At 38.3% G+C, this 22,502-nt stretch overlaps 1 protein-coding gene across 1 annotated transcript in view; it reads left to right on the top strand.

Annotated features, from left to right (window-relative positions):
* LOC126188725 (protein eyes shut-like) overlaps window positions 1-22,502 on the top strand; it is a 290,275-nt gene that overhangs the window by 19,982 nt on the left and 247,791 nt on the right. The window contains 3 exon segments of the mRNA XM_049930332.1: window positions 13,585-13,751; window positions 16,216-16,380; window positions 16,480-16,593. Of these exon segments, the coding sequence (XP_049786289.1) occupies window positions 13,625-13,751; window positions 16,216-16,380; window positions 16,480-16,593 (406 nt within the window). The 5' untranslated portion in view covers window positions 13,585-13,624.

Raw genomic sequence — 22,502 nt, 5'->3', positions numbered from 1 at the left:
AGCTAAAAGGTAGGAGTGCAGCGGGTTACTGGTGTGAAGAGGAATATGGGTTGAGGTGTCAGAGTTTAGGACGGATCGAAGGCCTTACTGGAGCTGCTTTAGGTCACTTTTGACTTCTGGGATGGTGTAATGGTTGTAACGTCTGTATGCAGAGGTGTCAGAAAGTTGGTGGAGACACTCTGCCACATAATAACTACAATTCATGACCATTGCAATGGGGACATTGTCTGTGGGAAGGATTGTTTTTCTGGTAACAGATAGCAATGTGTCCCATAGGAGTGATGTTGGACTGACCATGAAGGCACTTAGGAAAGGAAGGTGAGGGCAGATTGGAAGTGAGGAATTCCTGAAAAATTACCAGATGATGATTGGATGGAATGGAAGGTGGATTGTGGTTGGAGGGTAGGTGGAACTGTTTTAGACAAGGCTGTGTTCGTGTTTTGGTTGGCTGTCATCAGTGTTTCATGTAGTGAAGTAATATTTCCACTGCAAGGAGCAAGTAAAGGAAAGTAGGTTCTTTACAAGGGCACTGTGGTTGAAATTAGGTTTGGGGCTGAAGGTGAGGCCTTTTGAAAATATTGAGACTTCTGCAGGATCAGAGTTTTGGCAGAAAGATTGACAATAGTGTTACAGTGGTGGTGTTCAGGAGTAGTGTGTGTCATGGGTGGGAGGAGCTTTTGGGCATGTGGAAGGCAGATTAGGTCAGAAAGACATGGTCAGGGAGCTATGAGGTGTTGACAGGGTACGTTCTATCAGAGTGGTAGGTTTTTCCTTGGCTATCAGACAGGTCTAGCTGGGACAGCTTCCTCAGATGGTGTTGGGGATGATGTTCCAACTGTTAAAGAGCAAGAGTTTCTTTTGCATTGAAGGCATTCAGGAAGTTGGGATCACACAGTAAAAGGATTTTGTGGAAGGAGTAGAGGCTATCAAGTATCGTTTGAGCTTAGTTTGTATGATTAATAAGGTTCAGATTAGTGAGAGTGAGGAACTGGTGGAATTGAAAAAGGTGAAGGTTCTTGCAATAAGATGGATGTCAACCTGAAATGCCATTTTTAATGGTAAACTCATTAGGCAGGTACCATGTGCCAGACAGAATTTTAGAAAGAGCATGTGTGACTGGAGTTTTGCAAGGGAAAAGGAGAGTTTTCAGAATTGGTGAAGGTAGAGTGAGCAGGGATTCATAAGTGAATGATTGAGGGAGAAAAGGAACTACTAAAAATTTGTTAAAAAAAGTTGAAAGTGAGAACCTGCAAACTTAACCAGCCACTGACCAGCAGCACCTGATCATCCCAGCCTTGGAAAGCTCAACCATACCTCCACCGGGGCTTCGACACCTCTTGTGCCCTGAGATGAGGGATTTCCTACACAGAACCCTACCGACATCCCCAAAGTACTATTCTACTGCGCAGCCACCCTACGGAATATCCCTGTCTATCCTTATTCCAATCATACTCCCAATCCTGCACCCCATGTGTCATTCCTGTTGTGGTTGGCCCAGGTGCAAGAACCATCCCATACACTCACCCACCACCTCCGACTGCATTTCAGTCGCAGGTGTTTCCTACCCAATAAAAGGCAGGGCCACATGTAAAAGCAGCCATGTTAAGTATCAGAAATACAGTAATTGCTGTCCAACATTCAATGTGACCATGACAAATAACCAACTGTCTACTTGCACGAATGGCCACCACAAAACTGTGGCAAACTTCAAACTTGACCATCCAGTCTCCAAACTTGCTGCAAATTGTGTAGGTACATGGTGAAAGACCCCCCCCCCCCCTCCCCCCAGATATGGTAAGGTTAAAAAGACATTAATTATGAATGTGTGGTAAGGTGCAGACAAATGAAAAAAAAAAAACGATCATTCATTTTTCTTTGTACATGAATTTGTTTTTACTCTCTCTCATATGGGAAAGGATGGTTACGATGTATTGCTTAAAGTATGCTTTAAGTATGAGTGTGTGAGAGTGGAAATGTGTCTACTGCACCACAGTTTATGTGCCCGATGAGCGTGTGTTACGAGAAGACTAAAGTCGTGGTGGTCTGTCAGCGCTGACAGGTGGTGGCTGCACATCCCTTGGAAGCCATATGTCCATTACAAGGAGTAATCAAGGGCTACTCTTTGGCAGTGAAATAGTCTGTTGGGAAAAAATGAAATAGGTTTTATCTAGAGACTCTTATACTCTGTTGTTTGACATGCTAAAAGCCAGAACTGTTTTGACAAGGGTTATTAAAACCAAAAGAGACTATAATGATATATGTTAAGTACTAAGGTTTTCCAGGCATGGTTGATTTATGAGACTTGAAAGAACTTGTGAAACTTGTGTAGTTGTCTTATTGTGAAGAAGAAAATATAGCAGAGTTGATATAAAAGTATTCTGAGAATAATGAATCATTTCAAGGGTAGAGAAGTAGTTCAGTAATATTTCCCTAACCAGCACATAATCTTTAGAGAAGAAGCATTGTGTAGATCGATGCAGCCGTCTGTCCTGAGAAGAAGATTGGCTGCACACACAATATGTAAATCACCCGCGAGAGACGTGTGAGTCTTGCACCCCAGTACCACAGAGTCTCCAGTCGTCAGGAAAACATTAGAATATGTATATTGTTTTTATTAATATAACACAAAATCAAAACACAAATGACTTCAACAGCTGCTTCACTATGCAATTCATTTGAATACTCCTCCCAGCACAAATTCCTCTGAACTACACAGCTGGGAATCGTCTCCTCAGTATATGCTGCACCCTTGCAATCCCCTGGCCTAAACTTCTGCTGACCTGTTCCCACTGCCTCATTTTATCTCTTCCCTTCTCTCTTCTAACGACATCACTTCTCCATTTGAGTCCTACACTGCTTCTCCACCACTCTTCCTTCCCTCCCACCCATATGGGCATTCTCTCTCACTCTCTCTCTCTCTCTCTCTCTCTCTCTCTCTCTCGTCCTCCTCATTCTCCCTTCTGAACCCCAGTCCCTTCCCTCTCCCCTCCCTTTGTCCATCTTCACATCACATTTCTCTCTTCTGCCCCCCCCCCCCCACCTCTCCCTCTTCCAACATCTTTTCTTGTCCACCCTCTTTACTCTTTTTGTCTTGTTGTGCGGCCATGGAGTCATCTGTCCAAAGAGCTGCCTCTTCTCCACTACCCCTTCCTTGCATTCTCACCATTCCCGAACACCATCAATTCACTTCAAAACCTAGTATAAATAATCAATCTTCTTTTGGCCATGGGAGTGTACATTTGTCTGTCTGTGTGGTTATGTGTGTGAATTTTGCTAGAAAAATAGCTAGTGCTCAAAAGCTAGTGATACTGATGTGTTTCGGTGCTTCATGCATCAGTCCTCTATAGATGAGTGGTTGCCTTTCCCTTATTTTAAATAATGAAGTATTTGTCATGTTTTTGCTTCAGTAAAACTTTTTCTCATATCGGAAAATAAATTACTGTGAGAGATAAGGAAAAAATCTGAGGCCTGACGTGGATTCAGTTCCCAAAAAACCATTAGAGTAAGCTACTCACTAACAAATAGTAATTATTATTTCATTGGCCTGTGTAGTCTTTTTCCTGGGAAGTTGCAGTATGCCATCTGACAAATCTACTAGTTGGACACTAGGATTCCAGGAATTGAAGAGTATGGTGAAGCATCTAAATCTAGATCTACACACTGCAAACCACTGTGAAGTGCATGGCAGAGAGTACTTATTAGAGCTTCTTCCCAGTCCATTTACATATGGAAACCAGGAAGAGTGAGTGCTTAAATGTCTCTGTGCTTGCTTTAATTAGTCTAATTTAGCGTCTGGCCCTTCAGGTTTTTCAGCATTTCTGTAACACTCTTCCAAGTGTTGATCAAATCTGTGACTACTTCTGATGCCTTCCTTTGTATATGTTCTGTATCCCCTGTTAGTCCTATCTGGTATGGGTTCCACATAATTGAGCATTATTGTAGGGTATATTGCACCAATGTTTTATTTGTAAACAGTTTTTGCACCACTTTGAAATCTTGTCAAGATCTGACTGAATACTTGTGCAGCTTTTTTCAGACAGCACTTCATTACAGATAATTGGATCACTCATGAGAAATATGTTGTTACCCTTAATATTATCAGCTAGATCATAATATGCAATATGAAAAGCAAAGGTCCAAACATAGTACCCTACATCCAAAGTTACTTCTACATCTGTTGATGACTCTCTATCCAAGATAACAGGCTGCATCCTCCCCACTAAGAAATTCTCAGTCCAGTCTCAAAGTTTACTTGATGTCCAGTATGATCATACTTCTGATGACAAATGTTGGTGTGGAATGGAGTCGAATGAAAGGCAATAAATAGTGCATCTACCTGACTGCCTTGGTCCATGGTTTTCAGGATGCCATGTGAGAAAAGTGGGAGTTGGGTTTCATGTGACTGACATTTTTGGTTTCCATGCTGGTTGGCATAGAGGAGATCATTCCGTTCAAGATACCTCACACTGCCCGAGCTTAGAATGTGTTCCAAGATTCCACAACAACTGATTCAAAGATATTGGATGATAATTTTGTGGATCATTTCTGTTAGCCTTGTTGTAGATAGGTGTGATTACAGTTTTTTTTGTGAGATATGTTCTGGTTAAAAGAGGACCTTCCTCATCTAAAAACTGTGAGTAATATATGTTGTTATCTTGTTGCTGTAGTAGTAATAGTTGTTGTTGTTGTCTTCAGCACAAAGGCTGGTCTGATGCAGCTCTCCATGCTACTGTATTTGGTGCAAGCCTTTTCATGTGCGAATAACAACTGCAAACTATATCCTCTTTAAACTGCTTAACATATTCATTTCTTGGTTTCCCTCTTCACATTTTGCTACCCGCACTTCCCTCCAGTACTAAAGTTGTGATCCCCTTATGGGTCAGAAGAATGTGTCCAATCAGCTGATCCCTTCCTTTAGTCAAGTTGTCCCACAAAATTCTTTTCTCTCCAATTCTCTTCAACAACACCTCATTAATTATATGATCACCCATCCAATCTTTAGCATTCTTCTGCAGCACCCCGTTTCAAAAGCTTCTATTCGCTGGTTGTCTGAGTTGTGTATCATTCACATTACCCTTCTGTACAGGGCTATTCTCTAGACAAGTACCTTTAGGAAAGACTTGCTAACACTTAAATCTCTATTTGATGGTAACAAATTTCTCTTCTTTAGAAAGGCTTTTCATGCCATTGCCAATCTACATTTTATATCTTCTCTACTTTGACCATCATCAGTTATTGTTTTGTCCAAATAGCAGAACTCTTCTGCTATTTCTAGTGTCTCATTTCCTCATTGAATTCCCTCATTATTGCCTGATTTGATTCAACAACATTCCATTACCGTTGTTTTGTTTTTGTTGACATTCTTCTTATTCCTCCTTTCAATACACTGTCCATTCCATTCACTGCTGTTTGAAGTCCTGTGCTGTCTCTGACAGAATTAAAATGTTGTTGGCAAACCTTAAAGTTTTCATTTTTCTCCCTAAACTTTTAATTTCTACTCCACATTTTTATTTGGTTTCCTTTACTGCTTGCACAGTGTACAGATTGAGTGACATTATCAATAGGCTACAACACTGTCTCACATGATTCTCACCACCTGCTTTCCTTTCATGCCCCTTGACTGATACAGCTGTTGTCTGATTTCTGTGCAAGTTGTATATAGCTTTTCATTCCCTGTGTTTTCCTCTGCTATCTTTAGAATTTCAATGAGTGTATTCCAATCAACATTACTGAAAGCTCTCTGTAAGTCTACAAATGCTATAAACATTGGTTTGCTTTTCCTTGACCTGGCTTCTAAGGTAGGCTATACAGTTGGTATTGTCCTGTGTGTTTCTACATTTCTCTGGAATTCAAACTGATCTTCCTGGAGGTCAACTTTTAGCAGTTTTTCCATTCTACTGTAAAGAATTCATGTGTGTATTTTTCAAAGCATGATAGTCCAGTAATATTCACACCTGTCAGCATTTGCTTTATTTGGAATTGGAGTTATTACATTCATCTTGAAGTCTATGGGTGTTTCGTGTGTCTCATACATCTTGTTACGTACAGTGCTATCATTGGCACAACAAAGCTCCCAGCAGTCTCATTCCAGACCTGAATGCTTCTGAATCTCAGAGCTTGGGATTGGTATGTGCCAGCAGACCTTTCAAGTCCCCAGCCAATATCAGCATCTAACAGTCAGTCGGTCACTGTGTCATCCATAATACACTTGATCAGCATGGTTGCACCATGCTGTCTGCAGGCTTTGGTGATGAGCAGCTCATCTGCATTTATTCTCTGTATATTGATACATCCAGACTGCTGTTTTATGGGTGCCAACAGTTACATGCTGTGATTGCTTAGATGTACATTGGGATCTACCATAATTGGTTCCCTTAATACTCAATATGATGTTACTAAAAGGTCTCCCCCAGGTCTAATTAGAATGGCCTTTTGAAGAGCTCTACAGAATCCTTACTGCTTTCCCTCTCCATCCATGATTGTATTGGAAAGGAATCGTAATAGACTGTATTGTTGTTTTAATAGACTGCATTGTTGTTTTAATAGACTGCATTGTTGTTGTGGTCTTCAGTCTGAAGACTGGTTTGATGCAACTCCGTCCTGCACAGGTATCTTCATTTCCTAATAGACTGTAGGTTACAGTAAAAATTATACAGTGCCACACATACTTCACTGATTCACAGAATATAGTTAGTTAATTCCGCTTTCTGTAGATTGTATTCATGATAATGATGTGGAATGTGTCACTAGAATAAATTATTGCAGAGAGAGACTTAAAAATATTAATATGATTATATGTTGGTCATTTAAGGTTTTCAATTGGCAACTTAATTCTATTCATAAATTTCTCTGTAGTTTAGACAGAGTTGTTAAGAACAAACTACTTTAATCTACATTTGAAAACACTTGTGCTGTCTGTCAAAAACATTATAGCTGTATATTTCTCACCTTGTTTTGTGCCACTGCTATATTCAGAAGAGGAAGGTGGAGATACTTTTTCTGTGTGATATTGTTTAGATATAGATACCTGTTTTATACTTCTGAGTCTAGCTTTTGGTCTAAATAACATTTTATAAACATAATATGTCATATTGAATTTTATAAATATAACCTCCATTATGTAACTTTGTGATCAAGTTAGTTGTAAAACACTTGTTACATACAACTACATTTCTCATGAAATTGTCTTCAACTATCTTTGCTACAACTATCAACTGTCTTTAATGAACTAATGAAGTACAGTGATGTCTGACTTTCAAATTAAAGATCATGACAATCCACTGCTGGGAGGTATCACTGTTTCCCATGAGTGTACCTCTTTGACATCCTTGGAACCAGTGGACTCATTGTGTAGCGGTAGTTCCACCTTAGCTTGTCACAATAAGTGGGTGACCACTGCCAGGATCCATTTGCAGTGATTTTTGGAGAAAACCAATCCCCAGACATCATATTTGACAAAATAATGGTGGTGTTGAGACCATGTATGGGGAGATGGAGTTCTCATAGTATGGAGAAAGGAGATTTGCACTGGTGCTGCCATCCATGGAGTTTTTCGGTGGGGCTGTTGCTGTCCTGAGGGGTGGAGTGATAAGATGCTGAAAACAGAGTCAGAGCTTCATTTAAATCATGATGGCATTGTGACTTCACTAGTTGTGACTTAAACATGTGAACAAAACAGTCTGATAATCCTTTGGATGCAAGATAGAAAAGTTCCGTGTGCACTAGGGCAATTCCTTTGGAAGAACAATGAGATGTAATTTTGGAAGAAATCAACTGAGGCTTGTTGTTGGTAACCATGTTTCCAGAAGTGTTCTTTGGAGAAGACCTGTGCTAGAGCGTGGATAGTCTATGTCCAGGATGTTGAAGACGTCCAAGAAATGTAGTGGAATCCAGTTCCTGTATCGACCATGATAAATTGTGAATACCTAATATCTATGGTAAATAAGAATCCAAGTAAGAGGCCTGCAAAGGTTAAATGGAGTAGTAACCAGAGTCTTGAAGCACCTAGCCAGGGGGAATATTTATGAGCAGGTACCACCTGTTTGTTTTGGCAGGTCTCACATGCCACCTTCATGTTGGTAATATCTGCATCGACACATTGCCAATACACATGTAGATAGTCTATCCTCTTAATAAGCACCACTCCCAGTAGCATTGGTGTGGGAGGCACAAGATGCGGTGTTACAAGGTGGATGGGATCAGAACATTGGTGTGACTATTTTCTCTTGACCAACAGGACTCCCTTGAGGGTGGATGTGCATGTGCAAATGCTGAAATGCTTGGACTTCTAAATGATTTAATTGTTTCCAATCTGTCAGCCACTCCTGTTGCACCAGCCAGAGCATTTCCTTGAAAACTGGGTTGTGAACTGAGTTGTGTGTCCAGTCCAAAGGTACCTGGAGAGAACGTCAACATTCGCATGTTGAACTGTCGAGTGGTATTTGGTGTCACATGGCTAGCTAGACAAAAATAATGCCCACCTGTGGAAGCAATGTGCCAGTTTGGTTGGAATATTGAAGACTGCCTTGAGTGATGGGAAAAGAGATTTATGTTCAGTTACTAATGTGAAATGTCGGCTGTACACATAATCGTTGAATTTCTGGAGTGTGATCACAATACCCAGGGCCTTCTATTCCATTTGGCTGTTGTTCGTTTGTGTCTGTGTCAGAGTTTTGGATATGAATGCAGTATTGACATTTCACACCTTGTACTTTTTGAGATATCATCATGCCCAAGTTATAACCAGAAGCAGTAGCTGCTACAATTAAAGGTTTTGATGGACCGTAGGCCATAAGGCATATAGAAGGCTTTATCGCAGACTAGAGGCCACTTAAACTTCACATAACAGCTTATGGAACAGTTCTACTGTGGTTGTGGCTTGTGGGATGAACTTGTGAATATAATTAAGTTGGCCAGGCACAAATTGTAGCATGTTTGTTTGCATGGCCATCTTCTGTGCAGCAGCTATTGAAATCAGTTATTATCGATTTTTCTCTCTTAAGCTTACTACTGAAAGTTAATTAAAGGGAGTTTTACACCATATACATTTTTCTTTTAACTCACAATCATCCCCCCCCCCCTCCTCCCCTCATCTCCTCTCACATCTCTGCCAAACATACAAGACATTTTCACTAATTTACACACACTCTCTCTCTCTCTCTCTCTCTCTCTCTCTCTCTCTCTCTCTCTCTCACACACACACACACACACACCTCACACACACACACACACACACACACACACACACACACAAATTAAATATATATATATCTAAAAAAAATGTAGTTTCTCAGGTTGACAATGTTTACAACTTACACAAAAACAAGTGAACAGACATAAACACAGTAACACTGTGCTGAGTGAGAACACACATAACTTCAGTTCGATTTCCAACAGTATGCAAATGCAGCATAAGAAAAACTGCAGAAAGACAAAACTGCCAGATGTACATGTGAAATGAAGTCTTTTGACATCAGCAATGAAGTCTTTTGACATCAGCCTCAGCCCACAAAGAGGGAAGAAGCAGTGGTTTGGAGAATATGTAAACAAGAGGCAGAAACACTTTAAGCAAAGTGCACACCAACTTTATAAACAAAAATACTGTTTCTAATGTGAAACAATCAAAAATGTACAAAATCAAACAATGAAAAGTCCAGGATGGAATAATGACAATATTACAAAAAGGATAGTTTGGTGCTCACAATAAAGAGCAGATATTCTACATCGACATCAAAATCTACATCTATAATTGCAAATTACCATGAGGCATATGGCAGAGGGTATTTAATTAAATTAAAAAAAAAAAAAAAAAAGATCGCAGATAAGCACAACAAAGAGACTGTCAAACAAGACATACACACACTAAAGCAAATGCAAAGCACACACACGTTCCATTGTCTCTGGTTTGGGTGTGAATTGTATTCCTGAAGCACTGAGAACATGACTATGATATTCCACCTCAGGGACAAAAAATGGGTCTTGTGCAAGTCTTGGGACTGGTTAGTTGAAAAATGGTAAAGAAATCATCCAGGTTGGCTGCCACCTCCTGAGCATTTTTACCACTGACTAGTATGTTGTCCAGGTAGTTTGCTGTGCTGGGTATATTCCTCATGTGCTGTTCAAGGTATCATTGAAAAATAATTGGAGCACTGCCAATGCCAAAAGGAAGCCTGTTATAGCAGAAAAATGCAAACAGAGTGTTAATGACTAGAATGTTCCGTGATGCCTCGTCCAGAGGGAGCTGAAGGTAAGCATCCTGCAAATCAATATTGGCAAAAATTTCACCTCCTGCGAGTCATGCCATAATGGCTTCTAATTTTGGAATTGGGTAGGTGTCAATGACGGACTGTGCATTGATTGTGGTCTTGTATTTGAAGTGAAGTGACCCATTTGGCTTTTCCACATGATTGCTTGGAGTAGCCCTGACTGATGGTGGCTTCAGTGAGAATGCCTTCCTATTGGAGGCACTGTAGTTCTGACTGTGGCTTATCCCTGAGAGTGAAGTGAATATTCCACACTTTGAAGAAGCAGATATTGACTGTTGGAGTGAGAGTGATATGAGCCCCAAATCCAGTGATGCGGGTGTTAGGATGAGAAAAACTGACTTGTACTCAGATAATTTGTTGCTTAAGTTGTTGAATTGTTGTTGATGGGAGTATGTACTTCCAAGCCCAAAGAATTAAAAAATTCCAGACCAAGGATTTTTGGGGCTCATTCAGTGGTTATATAAAGGAACTTAATAATTTTTTCTTATAGATAAATGTATAGATAATAATTTTACTCTCATACCAAAGATTAATTTGAAAAGTATTTAACACTGACAAACAAAAGAAGATTTATGCTCTTCGTTTATTAGTTTTATTAATAGTTATCTTTCATTGTTCTCGTGTCGTGGTAATAAGATGTACACCAAGTGCTCCATAATTCAAAGTGAAATTTTGTTATATAATGAAAGCAACTTATGAAACAATACGATTCTCTCATGTACGATACCATGGATCCCAGCTCCTGTAACTTTGGAAAATTATTATCATTTTAATTTTGTATGGAGAATATAGATGGAGGCGATGATCTTCATGACGGCGTTGCTCAACAATAGAGGTTCGTGAATGTGGTCATTTGTTTCCCTTCATGGCTGCCAATGTCAATCTCAATATTTATGTCATATTTTCCATGACATTCAGAACCTGCAGTCTTTCTTTTTTTTTAATTACAAAGTCTGATTATTTTCTTTCTTAGAAGGATAAATGCATTTTAACCACAGTTCTTTATACCCAGGCCATGGGGAATGATAGTACTTAGAGCATAAGTGCCTCTATCCCGATTGTACCTTCACATACAACTGAGTGTGTACCAACGTAACTATACTCATGACCCATTTCCCTCACAGTATTAATTCTTATTTTGAACCACTCACTCGCTAATGTACATACCCTCTTATTTTGTGTAGTTCATCGGGCATAATCCTTAAAAACATTAGTCTTTTAATATTCAGTGGCTCAGTTTCCACAATTGACCTTTGCCTGTGTCACAACGGCACTTCACACGAACTCTTATTTCAAAATTACATCGGCTGACTAAGTTTCTAACAATTTAACAGGGTAGTTACACCACCAAGATATCTGCCATGAAGACAGTGGAATGATGCTGATTGCAAGCAGTGAATTGTCCTTTCATATTGATAGTATTCTTGCTGTAGATAGCAGAATTAATGTAGCAGAGTGGACCCTGTAAGTCTCCCAAATCATGATAGTTGGGGAAGAATACACATCAATCTGGAACTCCACAGACACTGTGTTGACTTCCACCATGAGCTTGAAGAATCTATCAGATACAAGGACTATTGACATGTAACATGTTTGGAGTGCAGGCATCAGGCACCTCCTCGACTCCAGGGGAAAGGGGCTCCATGTGGGCATAATCTACATTCATCTTGAGGGAAGATTGGCAAACTTCTATCTTGTGTCCTGTCTTGTCACAGGAAGAACATTTAGCCCAGCAAAGGTAGGAGACGAGGTACTGATGGGAATAAAGCTTTGAGGATTTGTCATGAGTCATGCTTGGGTGGCTCAGTTGGTAGAGCACTTGGCCATAAAAGGGAAAAGATTCCAAGTTTGAGTCTCAATCTGGAACACACTTTTAATCTGCCAGGAAGTTTGATAATAATAGTGTTGCCATAGGCGAGTGAAAAAACAGTTGCTGCATGAGAATAATTGTTTTGGGCAATGCACATTGGTAGAGGGCTTGCCAGGTGCAGACAAATCAAAATGCTGTAAAGGCAAGGGTTGGGGCTGGCGAGCTGGGTGGGCTGTAAACATTTGTGGAGGGTCTTGTAATGTTGCTGATGATTGTAGAGATTCTTCAAAAGCCCTAATAATGGGGAGGCAAGTCTCTAACTTGGGATCCTTAAAATTGAGGAGGTCAGTATGGAGTCCTTCATCTGGTGAATGTACAAATATCTTGTTTCTGACAAGTGAAGTTGCATTGGATGGTCTACATTGGACCTGACAGCCATGGAACAAATCCTGCAATTTTGCTCTCCACTCTCTGTAAGATTATCCACTAAGCTTGTGGCAGCTAAAAAACTTACGGCAGACCGTAGCAACATGTACTTGAGAATCAAAATATCTTAGTAAACATGCCTTTAAGTGATTGTATGTGAGGAGTTAGTTGCTGCAGTGAATTATACATTTCTGGGCCTGCATAGGGTAAGAAGAATGTGGGCTGCTGGATATCACCAGTGATACCATGGGCCAGGAAATATTGCTCAGGTCTGGCTATGTAGTTTGCTCAGGGCTTGATCTTCTGGTCAAACACCTGAAACAGTGGTGACGTCCCCCTAAATTCCTTCACCAGTGAATCGATGTGGAGAGGCTGTTGGACAGCTCTGGGTTGGATGTGGTGATGGCTGCCATCTTGTTCACCATTGTGTATAGGATCTGTTGCATGTTCTGGAGTAACAGCAACAACTGGGTAGTAACATGCAAAGAGTTAGATATGGTGGAACGAAAATGCGTTATCGAGGTCTTTGTGACGTAGGAGTCACATGCGTGCTGACACTGTCTACTTGTAGCCACATGGTAAGTTGTGCACCAGTTGAGGTGCAATGTGAACACTGCGCATGTAAACTATGTACCATTGTTTTCTTGAAAAGTACATAAACCAAAATACTCCTCCATTGGAGACAAGTTAGTCACTACAATAGTTTGTGAAAATTAATGTTTAGCATTGAATTTACACAAGTCTGAATTTAGGCTGAAGACTGTAATGATCAATCTAAGAATGGCATACAGCCCATACGCAGTATAAGATTAGGAGAACAAGCAGCAAATTAACATAAAATGGAAGAAAACATGATCTGTTGTGAAATCTTCAAGAATAATTAGAGAACATTTGTCTATAATTTTTCAGTTTACTTCTTTCTTACAATTCTGTTTATAGTTTTCTATTATCTTACATTACTCAAAAATTTCAATAATTAAAATTACAATTATTTTCAGGGTAAAGTAAAAGGAAATCAAAATGTGCAATCATTCAGCAAATTTTTATTTGGTTTTGAAATATCTTATGCCTACACCTTTACAGGTCTCTTAGAACTGCATAGCTGATAATAGCAGGATGACCCATGAAGCTCTTGGGTGAAGTGTTTATTGTGGCCCTCTATGCCATAGGACTATTTTCTTCAATAACAAAGGCTGGATTTGCCTGTCTCAGCAACCCATGTATTCATGGAATCTGCATAGATGACCTTAATAGGTATGTTCATCATCTTGAAATGATAAAATAATAATCTCATTGTGTTGATCAATTAGAAATAAATGTATTTTGAATACAGTTTCCTTCATTTGAAAAGTCAGTGCAGTGTAATTGTAGTTTGACCAGTCATGTAGCATGCATAATGTGTATATAAGGACTTTAGAGGCTGTTGATTGTGTCCTAGTACAAAGTATAACCATTTATCTTATTGTTGCATCAGAATTCCATTGCAGTGATCAGAAGTTGTCAAAATCTCACTGTTATGAGCTCAGTTTTCAGAATTTGGTGCAAGTGAGAAACGCTATTTATCTTGCAAATACAGTCTGAAAATGGCAGATTTACCAGGTGTACCAGTATGAAATGAGCGTTAAGATACAAATGTGTCGATAGGGAACATTTGTTGTGAACGAGCCTTAATTTTTTTTTTTTTTTGTTTGGATGGTATGACATCTGTCAAAGATATTCAGTATACATCAAGTCATGGAACAAACAACATCATATGTTTTCATCATGTTAACAATGTCGAATTTTGTACCAGAAAGTCATGATTTGCGGAAAGCATTAATTTTTTGTTTTCATTTGAAAAAAAAGTGCTGGAGAGTCACATCAAATGCTTGTCGAGGCATATGGTGATCATGCTCTATCAGAGGTAATATGCAAAAGATGGTTTCAATGGCTCAGAAATAATGATTTTGATGTAAGAAATGAAGAACGTGGAAGACCACCAAAAAGGTTTGAAGACACTGAATTGCAAGCAATATTGGATGAAGATGATACTTTGAGTCAGAAACAAATGGCAGCAATGCTAAATGTTGCACAACAAACAATTTCGGACCGTTTGAAAGCTATGGGAAAGATCCAAAAGTGTGGAAAATGGGTGCCACATGAATTGAATGAAAGACAGATGGAAAACTGAAAAAACATTTGTTAAATTTTGTTTCAAAGACATGAAAGAAAATCAGTTTTGCATCAAATTGTTACTGGCAATGAAAAATGGATTTATTTTAAGAATCCTAAACAGGAAAAATCATGGGTTAATCCGGGACAACCATCAACGCCGACTGCAAAATCAGATCAATTCGGCAAGAAGGCAATGCTCTGTGTTTGGTGTGATCAGAAAGGTGTGGTGTATCATAAGCTTCTAAAATCCAGTGAAACTGTGAATACTAATTGCTATAGACAACAAATGATCAATTTGAACTATGCATTGATCAAAAAAAGAGCAGAATGGGCCAGAAGACATGGCAAAGTAATTTTTTTACATGACAATGCACCTGCACACAAAGCAAAACTGGTTCAGGATACAATCAAAACACTTGGCTGGGAGCTGCTACCCCTCCCGCCGTATTCACCAGACTTGGCCCCTTCCGACTACCATTTGTTTTCATCAGTGGGACACACATTGGCTGAGGAACACTTCGATTCCTATGAAGAAGTCGAAAATTGGGTGTCTGATTGGTTTGCTTCAAAAGCTGAACATTTCTATTGGCGTGGTGTCCACAAATTGCCAGGAAGGTGGTCAAAACGTATAGAAAGCAATGGTCAGTACTTTGAATAAAATGTTTTTACTTTTCAATTGAAAATTAGTGTTTCATTTTCACAAAAAAAAGATCATTTCATACTGGTACACCTGGTAATATTTAATCAATAAGTGTCCCCATTTTGATGCAACTTTAAGTTGTACATTCTATTTTGATACACATTTTTTCTATTATTATTTTGAATATTGTAATACATAGTTGTCAATTCATTTGATATCAAGTTGAGATAGTGCTTTTCCATAACAAGATGAATTTTGGTTCCATTATATATAACAGCCAGTCCCCACTGTTGTATCTGACTGTAATTTGTCTGTGATAGTGAGAATGAGATGTAGATGTAAATGTTTTGGAGACATAAATGATCAGTGCTCAGTAGCAGCTTATCTCGAGCTGTGAGAGTGGCTGTTACTAAACTAAGTGTCTGATTAGTACAAATGTGGTCACATGTGTGGTTTACACTAACTCCCTCTTTCCTGGACCCTCCAATACTGTTCATCCCTGTGTGTGGGTGTCTGTTTGTGTGTGTGTGTGTGTGTGTGTGTGTGTGTGTGTGTGTGTGTGTGTTTAATTCTAAAGGAGAACATATTACAATTTCTTTGTAAGTTGTCATTGTTTTCTATGTGCCTGGTTACAGTTACAGTGGTACTTCTATTTGGTGAGTAGTGAACTATCCTTGTATATTAATACATAAAAGGTTTCATTTATGTTAGAGTTGTGTGAATGCCTTGATCTAAGATTCACAGTCTCATTTTGGCAGTGGACATGTCTAGTAACTTGTCTTTTTTCCTCTATAATTGTGACTGCTGATAATTTTTCATTTTGCAACTTTGAAGATGCTGTATGATTAATATAGTCACTGGCACTCGTATTTTATTGATTTTTTTTCTGGCATATATTCAAACTTCACAGTGCTATTTACATTTTCTTTGTTCCAGTTCTTATACATGCTATTGTATTGATGGCTATACTGGCATACAGTGCCAAACAAATTGGGATGAGTGTTGGTCAAACCCTTGCATAAATGGAGGAACATGCATTGATGGTGTTGCATCATACAACTGCACTTGTCCAGATGGGTACATGGGTAATGCGACAATAAATTTAAATATTTTTTAAAGTAATAAATGTAGCCAGAAATACTATTACATTTAATACTTATAATAACCTCAGTTTTTTTAAACAGGTGAACAGTGTGAAGAAAATTTTGATGAGTGTGAGTCAAATCCTTGTCTGAACAATGGTACATGTGTAGATGAAGTCAATGGCTATGTATGTCAGTGTCTACCAGGCTACTCAGGTGACTATATATTCTACAAATACCTTACACTGTGTGTTTTACGTGTATTTATTTTTTTTCAACTTATTATTGCATTATGCATATTAAATACACAGTTTTTACCTCACAAAATGAACACAAGATGAAAGGCTTAAAGATTTACATAACACCAGTACTCGGTGCTACATTTTATACAATCAGCATACATATAGAGGTAACATTGATTGATAGATGTTAGTAATTAACATTGATTGATAGATGTTAGTAATTACTCAGAATGGCTTTGCAATGAAGCTGTCTCTTGCAAATGAAAGTAGAAAGAATGTCTGTTGCTTGGAGGTGTATCAAAAATGCATTAATGGAAGTAATGAAGTCCGAAATCTTCATATCAGATTTTTTTTGTCTTTGGAATGTAAATGTAAGAAAGAAGATGAAGAATAAGAAGAATCTCATGGAACAACAAGATGGCACAATGGTTAAGGAACTGGACTTGTAGTTCGGAGGAACAGAGTTGAAATCAGTATCTGATTCCAGTTTTGTGCTGTATTCCTAAATCATGCTGACCCTGTAGATAAGCACATGGCTGATTCCTTTTTTCATCCTACGTCATCTGAGTTAATGCTTTGCCACCTCACCTTGCTACCAACAAGATGTTAAACTCTTAACTTTCATATGAGATGAAAAATCTATGTAAGCTTCCCCTTCTTTTTCAAAATACTGTCATTCATTTAATGTTGACGTTCATTGTATGTTTTGAAAGAAAACAATTTACAAACAGATCATACCCAGCAAAAGATGATCCAGAACTAGCCAACCCCAACTTCTGACTCATTGTTTACACAATGGATTTGGCATACTTTCTGACTTTTTCAGTAATGGATTTGTGTTTTTGTTGATGAAGCAACTTTCCCAACACTAATTCTGCATTATATAGCTGTGTGTTAACATGTTTTTTTTTAAAAAATATAATGTTCTTTGAGTTCATTTTTCATCAATAGTTTCTGTGCATTTTCCAATGTCTTCTTTGTGGTTATTATGTTAGTTCTAATGTCCACCTTGAGATAAGCTGGAATGACATTATTTTTCATACAATTTCTATTGAAGTGTACGTGCTGGGTCATCATTGGAAATTTTTGTTAGGTTTTCTTTATAACCAAAAATAGCCTGACTTGGCAGATTAATTTTAAATACGAACATTTTTGGGTAGGCTTTACCATCACTGTTATTAACATTGTTTCAATCAAGTTTACTATTACCACTTACTGTTTATTTATTACCACAATGAATTTTGAAAGTTTAAACCTCCACCACCAGATAAGAGTTATGTGATTTAATATGACATATGTGTTATGTTATGACTTTGGAGTAATGTGTGGCATTGTCTCAGTGGTCACAGGCTCCTTTTCCTAGTTTGATGCATCACAGACACCATTGTACTTTGTTAAACTGTAAGGCTCCTTATAATTGATTAGTTAAATCACTTCGGCATGACCATTGATCGGATAGTTCTGGGGAAAACCAGAGTTTGTCCACAATTTTGCAGTAGATTCAGAGCCTTGGGGAAGAAATGCCCTTTAAGAATAGACAGATGATTAGCATGAATGAAAAAAGGCATATATGCATAAACAAACTGATCGGCTGGGCTGGAGAAGAGAGTGAAGTCACAACATAAGAAAATATACTTAATACTGGAAGATGCAGTAGCCACAAATTGTGAGCAATTTTGGACCAGTTCCTCCGCCAGAAAGGCAAAAGGGGAGCATTAAAGGACAGAGCCCAAAGTTTAGATGATATGCTTCAGAGAACGAAGTTGAGGATAAGCAAAACACTCTGTAATGAAATATAATGTTGATGGTGTAAGAGATAAAGTCAGCACATCGTAATTACAGTACACAGTTATAAGGCATCTGATCTGTCTACAACAAAATATGTCTGTGGCAACTTTCAATGTTGTTTACCAATATGGGATTTTTATTTTATTTTATTTTTTTTATTTTTATAATGCACTGCAGCTCCATTAGTCAGTGGCAGGAGCCTTAAACTTTTGGCAAGCAAATGCTGAACAGTGACTACTCTTCACTGGCCAGTGTCCTAAAGCAGACACCAGAAGAATATGTTTGGAATAAATCAGGAAAGATCCCATATGTATGATGCTGTTATACAAGATTGACATTCATTGTAAAATAAGAGTGACATAAAATTGACTTATGTTGCATATCTTGAGTTCTAAGGGTGTATGAGGCAGGAAGTGTCAAAATGGTTTATTAAAATGTGCTAGTAAAGCAAGTACATACATAAGCCATTATTATGTCAAGTGGATTTATTTTGTTGATCACCTTCCCTACTTGAGGAAAGAAGAAAATAAATACAAATAATTGTCTGATGTGTGTCTATATGTATAAAATTAGTCCAAGTTTCTTGCATTTTCATTGGCATTTAATATTAATGTTGACCTTTCTGCATAGGAGGTAATATTATGAATGCACACTCAAGTTCACAATGAAAAATAACATGCTGCCGTAGTAACATTTGGCATCATTGCCCCAAGATGTTGAGCTAGTGGTCTGGCAAAATATAGAAAAGTTTTAATGATGGCTTCTATTGAAAAAGAGAGCCTCAGCAACTCTCTTACATCAGGGAAACTTCTGCACAAAGAATATTTACTTCGGATTAATTGTGATGTAGATAATTAAGAAATGTAGAATATATCTTTCTTTTAAGATTATACAAGCTAGTCTGATGTTCTTATTGAAATTCAATAATTCTATTTATAAGTATTCAACAATCTGACAAGATACAGGAAATTGTGTATTCATCTGGTCAACTACCTTTTGTAGAAAATTTGAAAATAAAGCAAGGTACTTCTGGAATGACAGAGTATACGTACACCACTGTGAAGCTTGCATTGTAAGTAAACAGCAGTAAAACAGTAATCAGGAGAATCAGCAGCTTTTCTTCCCCAAAACAGAGGCTTTGCTTCTGTTTAAAATATTTATTTACTACTGTTAATTTATGTATACAATAAAGCTAACACTTTTTAAAAGAAATAAACAGACTCTATTCAAAGGGAATAATACAGAATTTGTCAAGAGCCTGAGAAAGGTGGATTCTAGAATTTGGTAAGAAATAAGAGAGGAAATAAACCATGCAGCAGAATACCAGTAAAAAAAATAACAAAACACCATTGGTGGACAACAGAGTGCAGTAGAGGAGTAGAAGAACGATCAAAGACTGTGGAAAAAAATCAAATGCTAGTAGAAAACCAAGAAGAATATGAACAGCATAGCAACATTGTTCGGCCCCCGGTAGCTGAGTGGCAGCGCGACAGAATGTTAATCCTAAGGGCCCGGGTTCGATTCCTGTCTGGGTCGGAGATTTTCTCCACTCAAGAACTGGGTGTTGTGTTGTCCTAATCATTGTTGTTTCATCCCCATTGACACGCAAGATGCCGAAGTGGCGTCAAATTGAAAGACTTGCACCCGGCGAACGGTCTACCCAACGAGGGGCCCTCGTCACACGACATTTACATTTTTTTAGCAAAATTAAAAAGGAAACAGACAAAATCATCAGAAATACTCAGTGAAAATACATTACTAAATTGTAAGGAACAAAAAGAAATATTTGAATTAGGCAAATCTAACATAATTCAAGGAACAAACCAACCTCCAAATGGTGAAGAAATAAGAACAATTTTGAATTATTTGAAGAATTTTACAGCATCAGCAGAAATTCTAAAATACAGCAGATGAGAAATGCAACTGGTACTAGTTAAACTGGTGGAAAAAAACCTGGAAAGAAGGAAAAGTACTGGACTGCTTTTTAAATGACTGGAAAATAACATTAGTCCACCCACTACACAAAAAAGTGACAGAACATATGTCAACAACCATAAGATTATATTTATTCTCTCTGTAGCATGCAGATTATTTTCTGTAGCACTTTCAGAACAATTGAAGAAAGGTAGGATGCAGAATTAGAAGAATGTCACACAAGATTGTCAGAGGTAGGACCTGTGCACTACAGATCCATAATCTGAAGTTAATATTTTAAGAAAAACTAAAAAATATTTGTATATGGTTGTAGATTTTAAATAGGCTTATGACTCCACATTCAGGCTAACTATTCAAAACAATCAGAAAATTTGTAATAGATAAGAATACACAGGAGCTCTTAAAGAAATCTAATAAATATAAAATCTAAATGTGTGGTTCCACAACTACATATACTGAAAACATTCTCTCAAGCTTCCAGTCATAAGTGATCAAGTGGTTAAAAACCTAAAAGTTTTCAGCCAAGTGCTCTTGGGCTCTAGTCAAGTGTTGATTGTTGTGTGGTCTGTCCTTTTGTAGCCATGCTGCCACCTGTGATGTGCCGGATCTGTATAGGATAATGTTTTGAAGACCACTGCACTCATTTCAAGGTCTGCTTAGCTGAAGGCCACTCTCTTTAGTTAGGATACATCTGAAATTTTTATTTCGATTGCTTCTTTCATAATGCTATGACAGAAACCATTTGTCCATTTAATAAAAGATGTTTCACTGTTTGCAGTTTGGTGTCTGTCTTCCAGAGCATGATCTGCTACCACTGATAACTCAGGATACCACAGACAGAAACACCTCCAGTGTTGAATACTTATCAGGTAGCCATTGTCTGAAAGGAACCGGTGATAGTTTATTCAAAATTTTCTGAATTGAAAGACTTTTTCTTGCTTAAGAGTTGTTACTTGGATGGGAAGCCACCACAACTTCCCAATGGCATCCCATATTGTTGGACTAAGCATTGCTCCCATGGCAAGGATTGCTGATGAATGAATGCCTGTGACCCTTGCCTACAGTACCTGATTAATGGGAGTGTGGGAGGAAATCAAAAGAGGCCTTGGTAAATGGGAGAAAAGTGCTGATTTTGTAATGGACTCATTCTCTGCTACCGTGTCCTGGCTTGGCAATATGCTCCCTCCTGCAGTCTCGCTATGTACCTCTTAATTCGGCCATGTTGGTCCTTTAGACAATGGTGACTTCCCTGGGCACCATAAGAGAAAACAAATGTAATGTGAGGTTTCAAAAATTTAAAAAAGATAGTCTGTGTAATACCTTCTTAGAAGTGGATGCCCCCATATGTCTCAAATTTGTTGACAGAATACAAGCTGCATTTAATGCAGCCCCAAGGTGTCATTTCATCAGCATCACACAAATTGCAGGAAGCAAGATCAACTGTCCATAAAGTGTTACATAAATGGTTATGCCTCTTTGCATACAAAGTGCAAAATAGACCACACATTGCAGCCAAATGATCATCCTTTGCAGTATTCATTTGCATGTTCCATGCTGGCAGTTGTAGATGCTGACAATGACTACCTGGAAAATTGCCTGTTTTCACATGTAGCAACATCTCACATTTATGGACATGTGAATTGCTACAACATTGTGATTTGTAGCTCTGAAAACCAATACAACATACATGATAACATCTGTGATACCTTGAAGCTTAATGTTTGGGATAGCCTAATGCACGATAGGTGGCAGGCTCATTTTTCTTATGTAGAGAGAACCACAGAGGGAAATGTTGAGCTTAACATGATTGAACAGTTTTTGCTATCACAGATCAAACAGATGCCAATGTCCATTACGTCCCTGTATGATGATACCCTCCTACATCATAGTTTGGAGATGCAGGAAGTACACACATTTCCTGAGAGGTGGATGGGTCACGATAGTCCACCCGCACTCTTCTGATGTCATGTCTTTAGATTTCTTTTTGTGGAGTTATGTCAAGGATCACATGTACACAACACCATTCAATAACACTGCTACCTATTGTGCATGAATCAATGAGGCTGGAATGCTGACCTGTACATGGACAGAATTCAAATATCACGTTGATGTTCTATGTACAGTGAGCGGTGCATATATTAAAAGTGTGGCATAACAGAA

This window comes from Schistocerca cancellata, chromosome 5 (assembly GCF_023864275.1).
Source record: "Schistocerca cancellata isolate TAMUIC-IGC-003103 chromosome 5, iqSchCanc2.1, whole genome shotgun sequence".
Lineage (NCBI taxonomy): Eukaryota > Metazoa > Arthropoda > Insecta > Orthoptera > Acrididae > Schistocerca > Schistocerca cancellata.
Note: the sequence above shows the minus strand (reverse complement) of the source record. Positions and strands in the feature narration are given on the sequence as shown.